The sequence below is a fragment of the Melospiza melodia genome, chromosome 8 (genome assembly GCF_035770615.1).
Source record: "Melospiza melodia melodia isolate bMelMel2 chromosome 8, bMelMel2.pri, whole genome shotgun sequence".
Classification (NCBI taxonomy): domain Eukaryota; kingdom Metazoa; phylum Chordata; class Aves; order Passeriformes; family Passerellidae; genus Melospiza; species Melospiza melodia.
The window spans coordinates 21,263,730-21,278,305 of record NC_086201.1 but is presented as its reverse complement, the minus strand read 5'-3'; the positions used below and the strand labels follow the sequence as shown (position 1 = coordinate 21,278,305).

The following is a 14,576-nucleotide window of genomic DNA, read 5'->3' as shown; positions in this document are numbered from 1 at the left end:
TGGCTCCTGGTGCCTTGAGCCAGCAGAGCAGCCTGCAGGCGTTTCCTTGCTGCCCCTAGTGCAAGGCACAAGCCACTCTTCTGCCTCGGTTAGTCCATGGTGCTTCACTGAGGCAAGAAGGTGTCAGTGCCTGCCAGGGCTGGGCTGGGAGCTGTGCTTCCATGCAGCATTTTCCCTAGGATAGTGCCTTGTTTCTCTCTTGCCTTTCACAAACCACATCTATCTCCAGAAGATTTATTTTTTGTTATCTCTCTGTGCAGTGCTGGATACTCTCGTGCTGATTCTTAGTCAGTGTCTTGCTAGTGCTGAGGGCACAGTAAAAAATAACCATTGCAAGACTGCTTGCTTAATCAGTCAAGATTAACAACATAATTCCCTTTCAAGCCAACAGTTCTTCCAGAGAGATGTTTCTCCATGGGTGCTAAAGTGAGTCAGCCAAGGTGCTGATGAGCCTTGTTAGTTGGGATTCCTCACCCCCTCCTCGACTGAAGCAATGTCCTGGCTTTCTCTTTGAGGATGACCCACTTGAAAGGCCAAATGGGGAGCTCCAGGCCAGAGATAGCATGGTTTTCCAGAAGTAACTGGAAGTAGAATGTAACCTTAAATATGCCCAAGGAGTGAAGGCTCAGGTGAGGACCAGTCCCTGGAAAGACTTTTTTGGTATAGAAAGACTCAAGCATCGCTTCAATTAAGAGACTGCTGATATTAACAAGAGTTACTCTGCAGTGAAACTTGTATCACATCTTGGAAACAAATAGCCCACCTGGCCCTGGCCCAGGTTTTACTGGTGTAGTTGCATCTGCGCTGGGTGCTTTGCTAGCGTAAGAAGTCACAGCAAATCACTTCCATGCCACATCTTATTCTAGAGAGCTTCTCAGTAGAGCCATGCCTAAACACTGGGAAACTGGGAGATGGAAAATGCAGAAGTGCTTCAAAATGGCCAGAAACTATAACAAACTCTTACTATATTAAGCAGAGCCATTTTTCTGTGACTTCTGACATGAACTCATTTCTATTTCTGATGTTCTGAAAACTGGGGCAGATGCTGATTTGGGGTAAATTGATCTAGTTCCACTGAAAAGAAGATGCTGGATTTTTTAGTAGGAACAGAACTGGCACTGGACATATTTTTGAAATATCTTTAATTGAGCCACTGCACTAATAAATGAATATTCAGAGAGAGCTGGGTGCCTCTAGCATAATCCCTGGGGAGAGCCAGTGTGTGTTCCCACAGATAAGAACACCTCAGGAAATTTAATGTTTCTATTAGACTCCTAGGACTTGAGGCGGAAAAATGGTTCAAAGGCAGGGAAAATACCTGGAGAACATAACTGGAAAAAAACCTTCTACAAAACTTCTGTGAAGACCTCATCTGCTCTGTATTGTTCCTTCTGAAACTCATAAGACAGTTCAATCCAGAAAAGCTTTTAGGCATCGATGGATTTTAGTATCCTAAAGTTATTTAATGTTCCTTGCACTTTTTTTTTTTCCCAAAGCAGATTCCAAATAGCACAATGTTATTTAAACCTTTCTGGTTTTCTGGTGCTAGTCCCTGAATTCAGGCTTTGCCACTGATAAAAAAATAAGAGAGAGAGAGAGAAAGCCTTTCTTCTGAATACTTAATTTATTTGGGCTGTAATTCCTTCCCACCACACCAGCATTTTTTTCAGTCTGCACGTGTGGATCCTGTGAGTTTGGCTTGTGCACAGCCCAAAGCCAGACCAGCCTATTTCTCTGGTAAGGCTGGGAAGTGCTCCTCTGGGGGGGACTGGGACTTGGCCTCTAGAAGCTTCTAGTGCATGTTATGCTCTCTCATCAACAGCTTTTCCTCCATATTAGCCTTAGGATCCTGACAAAAGCATTCATTTAGGAATTCTCAGGGGTTTATATTCGATTTATACATAAGGTACATATGTAATTCTAAGGCTTATATTCAATTTTCACCTCTAGTTTCAGAATTTTTTGTATGGAGGCATGTATCGAGTAAGTTGGACCTCAAATAAAATACAAAATGTTCCCATTTCCAGATATCAATTCAAAGAAAATCAGCTTTCCATCCTGAAAGAAAGGTGGCCACTTTCACTCAATTTACAAGCAGAAAAGCCAACAACCTGCAATTCTCATTTTTCACTTCGGCTCTTGTAGAGCACAAGCTAACCTCAATTTGCAGTTGTTCCCTCTCTGCTGACACAGGCAGTGCAAAGCAGAGAGCAAACAAGGTCTGACAGCGCTTCTGGCTGCAAGTGGGTGAGGATGCAGAGGGAGATGTCCTGCCCCACATTCCCCGTGCCCCCAGCAGCGAGCGCCAGGCTATTTATGCCGCACGCTCTGGGCGAGGCAGGCAGCTCTGACAGCAGCTCTGACAGCTCTCTCCTCTCCAGAGCTGCTGCACAGAGGCACTGGGGAGCTCCCAGGCTGCCTCCCCACGGCTGACACCCCAGCTGGGCTGAGCTGGGTCAGCTCTAGGTATGGAGAGGGTCTGTTCCATGCTCTCGCTTACATTCAGTTCTGTTACACCTTCAGGTGAAAGCAATTATCTTGCAGATACTGCTCTGCCATGTGGGTTGTCATGGCAGTCTTCTTGCTTCTCAGATTACTTTTCAGCAGCAATATTTGCCTCCCAGGAGAATTACCATGTGCTGGAATACTTGAAGTGCTTTGAGACCCTTGTTTTAGAGGCACTATCAAATCATCATAATAGATACAAGGACAAATTGAAGCATTGCCCAGACTGATGGTTGAGTTTCTCACTCACATCTCTTCTTTATCCTTCACATCCAGGCAATCTCTGGACCAGGGATGGATGAAAATGCCTATTGGATGCCAGCATGGGTGTGCTCAGTGCCTGATAAAATCAGCTGTGACAGGGAAAACAGATGTTAATAATATAGGCTGAGTTCATCGTTCTAATTGGGATCTACAATGTCTCCCACATTCAGTTTAAAGCTTGGTAAAGCCCCAGTAGGCAGAATTCAGCTGATGGAATTGCAAATCAGTTAGGACCACTGAGCTGACAGTCTCCATCAGCAGTGTCTCATCATCCTTGAGAATTTGTTTGAAGGACAGTATAGCCAGCAGACCTGAACCTTTGGAGTACCATGTGGTGCAAATGCTGGGCTGTGACACGTGTTCAGTCCCTGGTGCACTCTCTGAGCCCTGACAAGGCTTCTGCCTGAAGTGTAAGGCTCTGGTAGCCCAGGAGTACAGATCAGCAGTATTTTTCCCTTCCTTTTCCAAGGTGATATATCCCATCCCACAACAGATGGCAATGGCTGGATTTTCCAGACCCCATCACTCTGAGCAGCAGTTTGGTGTGGAGGGCTGTGGAAGGGGTGCTCTGTAGGGAGCAGGGTCTGATGGAACAAGTGTTCAGTGGGGCCGTGGCAGCAGCCCTCAACAAAGGAAGCTTTTTTTGTCCAGACTGTCCCAAACACTTCTGTTACATGTGCCCAGTGTTGGTTTTCCATAACTATAGCTTTTCAAGTCCAGCCCTGTTTTCTTCCTGTCAGTGGCTTTGCTAGAGCTCTGCTGATCCACCATCTTCCCTCATATCACATTTGCACAGCTCTTCACTGATAGTCTCTCATTCTCTTCCTCCCTGCCTTGATGTGATAAAATGTAAGTCTCCCAGTTAAGAATAAAAAATATTTGCTGGCTTATTCCTGATCTTCAGGTAGCAATCAGGGGTAGCTGAGTAACTGCCTTGGAAAAACCAAAAGCATTAAAAATAAGTGGAGTAACAAGGTGCACGGGTAACTAACTTCAGCAGTGACCTTTATAGAGCCTGAGAAATAATGGGGCAGATCTGTTTGAGGAGTTCACAGCTTGTGGTGGAATCTGCTGTCAGAGTCACTGCCTGATTTTTTATTTGGTTCTCCTAAAATTTTATCCTTTAAAAAAAAACTTCAAATACAAAACAAAGTAACATTTTTTAATATTCAGAGTTGTTAATCACAAGAATTAAGCTATTTTTCCTTGTGTTAAGAAAATACTTTTTAAGGCTGAGTAAAAAGCTTCTCCTACATAGTTCACAGTAGTAACATGTTTATTATGCCTTGTTGATAGTGCAGGAGAGTTCTAAATAGAAATGCCTAGGGTATAAACCTAACATGAGGCTCTCTTCTTACCTCAGACTTGCAGGACAGCTTAGTAATAGTATTTTATACAGTTTCTGAAGCAGATATTTGTCTTTAAAATTATCTAGACTTTTGTTTTAAATTAATTTGTAAAATTCCAAGAGAAGAAAATCAAGATTAAAACCAATTTAATTTGCTCTCCCACTCATTCATTTCCCAGATTCTTTTACAAAATTATTCCCATTTGGAAAGAGAGAAAAGGAGATTTTTGGGTGGGAGTGAGAATGGAAGGATTGGGAGATATAAAGCCACAGCTGGCAATCCTGCTCTCTCACCACATTTTATAAGACAGTAAAATCTGCATATTGCAGATGCTCTTGTTTACAAGGGGAAAGAAACCCCTTGTAATTTAAGTCAGGATCTCTGGGACTCTGCTGGGTGTGTTTTTAGAAATTTTTCTGGAAATCATCTTTTAGTTTTGAAAACAGACAAGTTGCTTGGCTAGTTTTTAGAATTGGGAATTAAATATAAAATCAGAATGCTGTGTTAAGCAGTGCCATGTGATAAATGCAGTATTGTTTGCAGGTGCTGGCTCTTGAACTAGCAAAGGGATGCTAAGGTGTTTCTTTTTAGTTGCCAGACCCCACCCACTCTCTAACTAGGATTGGAGGCTGTTCTGACCTACCTCAGAAGACCAATTTTTCACTATTTCCTGGCATCACTGACTGTGTCTCATTTAATTCCCAGGGAGGGTGTGTATTCAGAGCAGGGCAGGGTTAGGTGTCCAATTCCACTGCACAGAAGTGGGAATATTGATGCTCTGGGAAAAGAAATCTCTGTTCAGAAACCCCTCAGAAGCAGAGGCTTCAGAGCTGATCTTGTAGGGCTGTTTACACCAGGGCTGGAAGGACATGGTGACCTTTGGGCCTCCTGTTTAATATTGCCAGAGAACCTCCCACCTCATAAGGATGAAGCAAGGCAGAGCATCATGGGACACAGAAAAACCTACCCTCACCTTTTAATCTGCTTTGAGTTTGCAATCAGAATAATGGATAAGAAATAGTAATTTAGATGGGGCAGCACAGAGCAGAGCAGGCTCTGGGTAAATCCAGCTGATGATATGGAAAGGCATTTCAGTATTTGGATGAAGCCTGGCTGCATGGGATGAGACAGAAGTGCTTAAGCTGCTGAGGCAGTGGTTCTGAAGGGCAAAGTCAGTCCAACCAGCACAAGCAGTGCTTGTTGGTAGGGAAGAGGAGAGTCCACCTTGTCCTTGTCATTTTTAAGTTGATGATGAGTCATGTAAACTGTTGTGAGGAGCAGGCTGAAAGCCAGGGTGATACCAGGGGAGCTGGCTGTGGTACATTCTAGGTGAATCAGAGTTACTTAATATAAGAGAAACTGAGCTCATTAGAAAAGTTCATAATATTAAAAATGTAAGGAAAAGGTTGGAGTGGCAGATTTGAGATGTGATAGACCCTGCAGAAGAGTTTCTAAGGAGAATCAGGAGGAGATGGAAACATGCAGGCAGTGGTGGGGAGCAAGATGCCAAGAAGGAAGAATGGTCACTGTTGAAACAGCCAGTTAGAGACAGGACATCTGAGGTTTAGTGAGTATCAACACTGGGGGTGGCTCTGGAGAAGCCAAGCTGGGACTCCAGCACCTAAGGACAGCATTGGAAATGCTTCAGCAAATAGAACATTCAATGATTTGATGTTTGATGAATCAAAATCAGCAACCACAGAGGCACAACATAGGATAGTATAATTCTTTTTATTTAGAAAGAACTAATAATGTATCCGTCAGCATTTTAAGGAACAAAACAAAATTCCCCTCCTTTGTGCAATCAGAGATACTGAAAACAAAACAACTTAGGAAACTGAAAAATATGGTGAAAAGAAATTCTTTATTGTCCACACTTGTGAAATGTCAATTTTGCTTCAATTTTCCTCAATGGGATTTTTGAGAAGTATTTTAAAGAAGTATGTTTCAGGGGGAATTTGACCCAAAAAAAAAAAAAAAAGGGAGACCCAAATTATGCCTTCTTTTTTTCCCTGAAAAAGTTCTGTTAGTCCTGCAGGCATGAAAGCACAATGCTTTGCTTCAGGATATTAGAATGTTCTTATTCTAGGAAGAGAACACTGCCAAAAACGTGGATAAAAACCACCAGTCTGAGGAAGAAAGTCAAAATGATGTGGGTAGTGCAGGTGGGTAACAAAGTGAATGGTGTGAAAAATCTCTTTGTGGTGAGAGGAAAAAAGAAAATGGAGAGTACAGCTGCTGGCAGTCTTGTCATCGTTTGCTTTGTGGAAGGCAGCCAGAGCTGCAGGGAGAAGAGGCCTGGTGGAGCACACGTCACCTTCCAGAGGCAGGCGGGGACAGGCAGGGCAGGGCACTGGCACCTGGGCTCGCTTGGAGCAGGCAGTCAGGAGTCACCTGGCACAGATGTGCATGTGAATTACTTGGTGAATTCAGCAGGAACTTTCCAGAGTGTCTCAGCAATGTCTCTGCTGCTCTGAGGGTTCCCAGGAGGCTGCAGACCTTCCTGTGGCTGAATTGCAGGATGCTGCTCTGCAGTGTCATTGTGGGGGTGTCAGCTGGATCCAGCTGCCCCTTACATCAGTGGCATGGGGGACACTTGCCACCTCAGTCAGGCCACTTTGCCTTTCTTTCAGTGTTCGTAGCCAGAGCTGTGTGCAGATGTCAGGAACAAACATTTCCCCCAGCTCCTTCTCCCTCCTGCTCCACACTGATCCAACCAGGCACTGCACACACGTGAGGTTACTGCCTGCTCCCACACCCACTCAGCAACTGTGAGGAGCTGAGTGACTCCAGCCTAAAGCAGTTTTGCTGTATTTCACTGCAAATTTCATTTCTTTATGATCATCAGCTACTAATTTTATTTTCAGCCTGTCTATTCTAAATAGCAGCTCAAAGCCTTTTACGCTGGCTAAGGAAGTAATGATTTTCTCTGTAAAGAATCCTGTGGTTTCCTACAGCAGGAGCTATATCAGAATGAAATCAGAAGCAGTTAATGGTGGCTGCAGGATTTGTAACAAGCATGTGAGTCAGGAATGAAAGCAAGCATAGGGTTTTTTTTTCTTCTTTAGCTTTGAATTTTGTCCTGGTTCAGTGGATTATTCTTTTTCATTCTGGGTTTTCAATATGTAGCATTAGTCTGAAGAAAATTAATTTCCTGTTGGAAGTGTTCTAAACTGGAAAGTCTCTAGGCAAATGTACAGTATTTCTGTGTGGCACTGGTATTTTTGCCTGGCAGGACTCTTTCCATGTGAGGTGGAATCTTGCAGCCCTCTATCCATTTCACACAGTGCCTTATGAAGAGGAGGCCACAGCAGAAGGCATTTGAGATTGAAAAGTGAACTCTTGCACAGTTGCTGCAAAAGCTTTGCCTTGTGGCCAGACTCCTGCCAAACAGAGGGATGCCAAGAGCTGGGAGAAGGGCTATGCCTTGTCTTGGAGCAGACCCCACAGACCCAGTTCTGCTGCTCGGGATGGCTTGGGATGGAGGACTCTGGTTTTCCACAGGTCTGCTAGAGCCTTGGGTGTTAAATCTTTCTTAGTTCCTTTCTTCCTTTCCTGCAGTGATAAAGGGAACCTTCCAGCAACTGCGTGTGGTGCCTTCAAAGAAGAGGAGTTCTGCACGGTTTACATGCATTGATGCTGATGTCTGTGAAATGGTGGCTCATTTTCTGTAATTCTCTTTCTGCTGCTGTCTTCCAGGTGCACACGTTCAGGGGCCCGCACTGGTGTGAATACTGTGCCAACTTCATGTGGGGCCTCATTGCTCAGGGAGTAAAATGTGCAGGTAACAGTCACTCAGTGTTCTTTTCCTGAGTCATTCCTCCCCTTGTAACTCTGTAATGTGCAGCTGGGGCCAGGGTCAGGCTGCTCCCTGCTCAGTGGAAGGAGGAGATGTATCCACTCTGCTGCTGCTGTTTCAGGTGTCTGTTTCAGTGACTCACTGGAGTGATGCACAGCACCCCTCCAGCACTCACAGGGAGGAGACAATCACTATCATTAAGAGATTTTTTCCCCCCCATCCTTTTAGAATGGAGGAGAAAATGGACAGATGCATAGTTACCTTTATTTCTTTGATACCATTCCATGTATTGGTAGGTGTGAGAAAGTCATTGGGGAACTCGATGTGCAAGGTGGACTTCAGCAAATTCCACATTGCTTCTGTGAAACAGACATTCAGGCTAATTTTATATATAAACCAGCTGAGTCCGAGCATGCCACAGAGCCTGAATCACATCTCCTACTTGCAGACTGAAAAGAAAAGGGGATGATGAATAAGGGATGCCTCCTGAAATGTTACATAAACACTCAGGTGCTGGTAGAAATGTATTACACGCATGGGTATCACTGCAGGCATTGCTGGATAAAGCCTCTCCAAAGGAAAACAGTTGGACAGTTTTATTGATAAGGTTCTTCTGAAAGGAAAGGACAGTCGGCTTTCTTTCAAAGGCAGAGAAAAGGATCAAAGTGATCCAAATAGTTTGCTGTATTTAAAAAGTATTTTATGACATTCTAGCAAAGCGTATTTATAAAAATGGTGCAAAGAGATGTTGATGTATGAAGACCTGCTTATGTTGCCCTGGAAACTGAATTTTCAAGCTAATTTAAGAAAATCTGCTCTGTCTAAAGCTATCTGAAGTCTTGTCTCAAGCAAATAAGAAGGCTTTTTATCTCAGGACTGCAAAGTGATGTAATATTTAAAATCATTTCTAGCCACATAAGATTGAAATATTTTTAAATTCTTCCCCATAACTATTTGAATGCAATACTTTGTTGTTACAATTACAGTCTACACTGTCCAGGATGCATTAGAGGGTGCAGCTCTGTTTTAAGACATGATTATTCAAAAATGGCGTTTCCTTTCTTAGTATTTTCCCTCTACTAAGAATACAGGATTACAGCCATGTCCTCCACTTGTGAGTGAAGATTGTTAGTACATTTTACTGCTCTTGATTTTGATACGGGGTGTACAGTGCTAGGAGAGGAAGAGGAGGCTTGATTTTGGTTTTCTGATAGTATGTTTTTGATTACACTTGAATCAGTAAGTGTTCCATCTTGATTCCTTGCCTAAGATTCCTCCATTTGGGCATTTAGGAGAGATACCAAATATTTTGCAGATTGATGTTAGGTAACTTTGATCCAGAAAAAGAATAAAAATAAACAGTATGAAGGCTTGCAATGCTGCATGGCACTGTGGAATTAATATTGTTGCTTTTACAATTAAATCCAAAATGCTTATTATTTTGTACTGCCTTATTTTTTCTTTTAACTGAAGTACAGCTGATTTTCTGGATTTATGCAGATTTTTCAAAATTGTGGGTTTCCAAAAGCTTCCAAAATCTGGTTTTCTTTCCTGCTTACGAGGATGGTAATAAGTACTGCATGCATCCATTCTCCTCCTTGCAGCATAAGGAGCATATGTGTATTAGATGACTTCATAGGTTCAGAAACTATAATTAGGGCTTTCTGTCTTGTGTGAGGTTTCACCTCAGTGTTGGTAGCTTCCAGTAGTTTCTATGGTCTTATTTGTGTTTTAAAACCTCATGTTGTACAACCATGCTTGCTGAAGTGTCAGCGAGGATTTGGGGTGGGGTGAGGCTGCAGCAGTGTCTGCCTGCTCCCACAGCTGAGGCTGTGCAGCCATCAGAGCCAGGAGCTGCCCAGATCTGGGCATTTCAGGGAAATATTGGAGGTGCACAGGCACAGAACAGTGCTAATGTACCAATGTAGGGGAGCTCAGGCTTGAGTGGTGGGAGTTTGGCCAAGTTTATGTGGTCTTACAGTGCTTTAACAAAATTTTTGCTTCTGAACTGAGTCATTTTAATATGGAAACAATGAGGCACAGTAAACCAGGATCCACATGAGGCCATTGGTTTTCAGAGTGGGTTTCTACTAAAAAAAAAAAAAAAAAATTACAGTTTTTAGCAGGATGCAGCCCACTTGAATTCAAGTGGGGTTCAGTGCCACTTCAGGGAAATCCACGAAATCTGTTTGGTGGTCTGTATAATCATTGTATTGAAAATACCTACAAGCAAAACTGCATGGATCATATGTAATTTTATACTTTTTAAAGCATTTACTTTTTATAGCAAACAGTTGCACATCTCAAGAGGACTATTTGCTGTACAGAAGTGATGAGTTTAACAAATAGAAATGGATTACTGCATGGGCTACTCTCAACCATTTAAAATCCTATTCTGTGCAGAAGCACAAAAACATGCAAAAAGAGAAGTGTAGGACAGTCCAAGACTGGAGAGCAAAGATAAATGTCACCCATTTCAGAAAGGAGGAAGAGCCAGTGAAAAAACAGCTTATTTCTACTGGCTGATAGCTTATGTTACACAAAGTAAGCCAATCCTTTAAAAAATTATCAGCCAGAACTGAACATTTATAAGAGTACACATGCCATAGCAACCAGCAAGGATGCCTTAGCAAATCCAGCTGGAGTCAGGCTTTGTTTCAGTCCAACATGTCTGAATGTGTCTCTCTTCCAAAACACAGACTGGAGTGTGGTCAGGATCCTGTCAGGTGCAGTCCTGTATTATCAGTTCCTGGAAGGTGGATTCTCCCTAACTTATTCTTGTTCAGCTTTTATGGTAGATGAAGAAGGAGGACTGTCTATTTTCCTGCCCTAAAGATGAGAGGTAAATGTAGGCACCACATGGGACACCTCATGAATGGTTGTTGGTTGAAATGAGATGTTGGGTGTTATGTGGACTGCAAAGGTTTAGGGGTTAATACAAAATACCAAACATGAGAGGAACTTCATGGTCTTCCAAACTTAGAACTTGGGGTGATGTCTGGGATTTGGATCCTGTAGGAAATTAATTGGTGGTTGCAGTATGTAAGTAGAAATTATTGAAGCAGTATTTGAAGTTATAATGCCATCACTTTGTGTACACACTGAAGGTCAGTAGAAGTTAATGAAGACATAAGATTTTACCCCAGAACAAAATCCAATGAATGAACTTAGAAAAAATGTATTCTTAGTTAACATTCCTCCTCTGTAAAGCTCTCCTATGTTCACAGGGTTCATCCCAGTGCCCAGAATGTGTTCAGAAGAGAAACTGTAACAATATTCAAAGAAAATTTGCAGATGTGCACCAGCTGGTTCTCTTCACAAATGACACAAACATGTAACTCACAGTAGCATTACCAGAGTAGTGTGTTCTCAGAGACTGGACATTGCTGACGCTGTTCTGTGCTGCCCAAGTGGAATGGCAGACTGGCAGATCAGTAGATTTGTCAAACTGCACCTGTCTCCAGCCCATTAGTGCTCTCCAAGTCCTTCCCCTGCAAGCTTTTGCTTGTTGTTCCTCATGAATAAGCAGTTAAAGCAGATTTTTTTTAACAGGCTGGTTACAAAGCATTAATTAGCTTATCTTAAAGATAACTTTTTTAATATATCTGTTTCCCTGGATGCTTTTGGTGATATTTTGGGTTGCTCCTAGTAACACCAGGCAGCGCCACCCTCTGAGGCTGTACACAAAGCACCATTGCTGCAGCCTTTGTGGATTTGCTCCAGACTATCTCAGCCTGCTACACGTGTAGCATTTCTTATCTTCTGCTTTCCTTGGAGCAGGTAACTTCTCTCTGAAGAGCTGATAGAAATTAATTTGCAGCTGAACTATCAGTGTGCAGATAATCAACTCCCACTGACAGACCCCAAGCAGTACTGCTGCCAGCCCTAACCCACAGTAAGATCTGGGAGTTAATTTTCAAAAGAACTAAGGTACAGTCTCAAAGCAGAATTGTTTTGTGAATTACTGCTTAAGTGTTTAATTTCCCCATTTCATCCATTTCCTTCTCCAGCAGTTAAAAGATGTGCAGCTGCCCCATTTCCTTTGCTATTTGTCTTGCCTTGCTGTGAATCCTTTGTGTTGGACAGCCCTGTGTTGCTCCACTGGTGTGTAAGGATGGAGGAGAGCACAAAGGAGCCTGTCCATCCTCAGGCACTGATTGTGCAGGCAGAGTGCTCATGCTTCCTGTGCCTGGAAAAACAGCTGATGCTCTTGTGACTAAAGTCAGCAAAGGGAAGGGGAAGGTGTTCTCATCACATTGCCCACTCTCAAGGTATTTTGCATGGCTCAGCCATGAAAAGCTTCCCCTGTGCCCACGCTTGTGCCTTACAAACACATCCAAGCTCCTTCTGAGATGAGCACCCGGAGTCTGCTGTTTGTGGAATGCTGGCACAGACAGTCAGCCCAGTAGAGACCCAAAGAGCAAAGGCAGGGCTGTGAGAAGGGGCTGGACAGCAGCCCCTGGCCATCAGCCGGTGCTGATGCTGTTGGAGGTGTGTGCTGCCTGACAAGCTGTTCACCAGCTCGGGATCTGGTGGTGTTCCTGCGAGGAATGAGCTCTGGAATTTTGAAATGCTAATCAGACAGCTCAGCCTTGCTTTAGAGCCGTTCCCAAGGGGAAGCTATTCTGCAGCTATATATTCTTGAAGCTGTAAGTCCTAAAAGCAGCTTTATCTCCAAGCCCACACAGAGCTGGAAGCCTTGAAGAAGGCAGTGGCCCAGGCAGGGAGCTGTCGAGGAGGTAGGCAGGTGTCGTGGCAGGAAGCCTGGGGACTTCCTGAACAAACTGACTCTAATCTTGCAAAACTTCTATAAAATGAAACCATCGTCACTGAGTGTTTTGGAGGCACAAATATAAGTATTCTTTTGATTTGAGATAAGGGAATATTGGCTGGTTTGATGGGCTTTTTTTCTTTTTGTTTCATCAGCCCTGATTTTTCGGTAGCATTAGGTAATTATGTTGCCAAGTAACTAGCTGCCCTCTTGAAACTCCTGTCTTAAAATAATGTACCCTGTAGTGCATGGTACAGTGATGTGCATGAAAGGAGATTTTAGGGAGCATACTCATATGTATGGAAGCAGTTTTTGCCATGGGGCTGCTTAGTGAAATGGCTTAAGGCTCTGGTGGGACCAGGGCTGCTTCCAGATGTGCATTGCAGATGAACACGTAGCACATGCTCGAGGCACTGTGGCAGCTCCAGTGTGGCCACCCAAGCTGCAGCCACGCAGCTGAGGAGGAGGAGGGAGAGGGCAGACCTTCACAGCACCCTGCTGGACTGTGCTTGGAAGCACAGAGTGCAGCACGTGGCGCCACTGGGGCTGCTGCCTTCCCTCGCCTGTTGGAACGCGCTGCATCCACGAAACAGAAAACGCTGCTCCCTCTGCTACAGAAAAAGTGATACATTTTTAAAGAAAAGCTACGAGCTCATGAGTGATGTATGAGAGGAAATGGCTTTCTGACCTTTTCACCCTTGCAAGAAGGAGCAATGCCAGTACTTTGTGCTTGTGTAGAGCCCTGTGTCAGCTCAGGTGTGAGGATGTTGCCCTGTATGGTAGGTGCTGCAATGGACCAGCCCAAGGCAGCACTCGCTGCTCCCCACCCTCCTACACTTAGCACAAATCTCAGAAGAGTCTTTCAAGACTTCTTGTAGATAGTGTATATCTACCCTTTAGCTCTTAAAGCTGCTCTTCAGAGCGATAGAAGGCATCAATTTTGGGGGAATAATTTGGAGATATAATTAGAGTGATGAATGTAGCACATGGTGTCGTTCTGATGGAGCATGATCAGCAGCCATGTTAGCCAGTAAATCATCAACCAAAGGAAATCTAAAACTGACTGAATTCAAATCAACAGTATAACAAAACATGACAGCTAAGTATATTTGAGTCTCTGCAAATATTTATACTGTGTGCTCATGGGGCAGTAGTAACATACATCTATCTGTTGGCTCTGCTCATGCATTTAATATGAACATGTTATTTGTTCTCTTAGCCCTGTGGACTAACATCAGTATTAGCTATTTCTATAACAATACCAGACCTTTTCTAGGTATCACAGGAAACTATTGTCAGGTTGGTTTTAAATTTACTACTTCTCATAGAAGTAATGTCACAGCCCATCTGAACTCCTAGATCAATATGCTGTTAAAGCCAGGGCAGCTTATCACCGACTTTCAGACCTGTCATCTGAAATTACTGTCTGTGCACCCTCCTTAAATTTCCAAACTTCCTATAAACTCTGGAATTTATGACTGCATTGGTTTTGGTCCATGTGGTATATTTGAAAGGTGGCCACAGTTTGATAGCACTGTAAAAGGAACAGTAAGAGTGACTTACAATTCTACTTCTGAGAAATCATCTCTGTAAGGTGAACCTGATTAACTGAAGTCAGCAGAAGTTTTACTATTGACCTGCAAGAGCTCATGACTGCATCTTTTACATCTGTCCTGTATTATTCTAGGATTTATCAGCAGATATAATGCTTTAGGGGGATTTCTCTGAAGCTCCTCACCAGCCAGCAGGTTCTGTAAGAAATGAGTAAGGCTCCTGGTTACTTTAGGTCCAGAGTAAAGCTGCTATTCTGGATTTATTTTGACATAATGAAAAGTAAATAGTCCCTTGGTTTGAAGTTAAATTAATCCTCTTGGTCTTAATGAACCCA

General features: G+C 43.3%; 1 protein-coding gene across 4 annotated transcripts in view; it reads left to right on the top strand.

Moving 5' to 3' along the window:
- Nucleotides 1-14,576, top strand: part of CHN1 (chimerin 1) — a 100,355-nt gene that overhangs the window by 77,137 nt on the left and 8,642 nt on the right. For all 4 annotated transcript variants that reach the window (XM_063162171.1, XM_063162169.1, XM_063162170.1 and 1 more), the window contains one exon: nt 7,818-7,902. In XM_063162171.1, the coding sequence (XP_063018241.1) occupies nt 7,818-7,902 (85 nt within the window). The remainder of the gene's footprint in view (nt 1-7,817; nt 7,903-14,576) is intronic.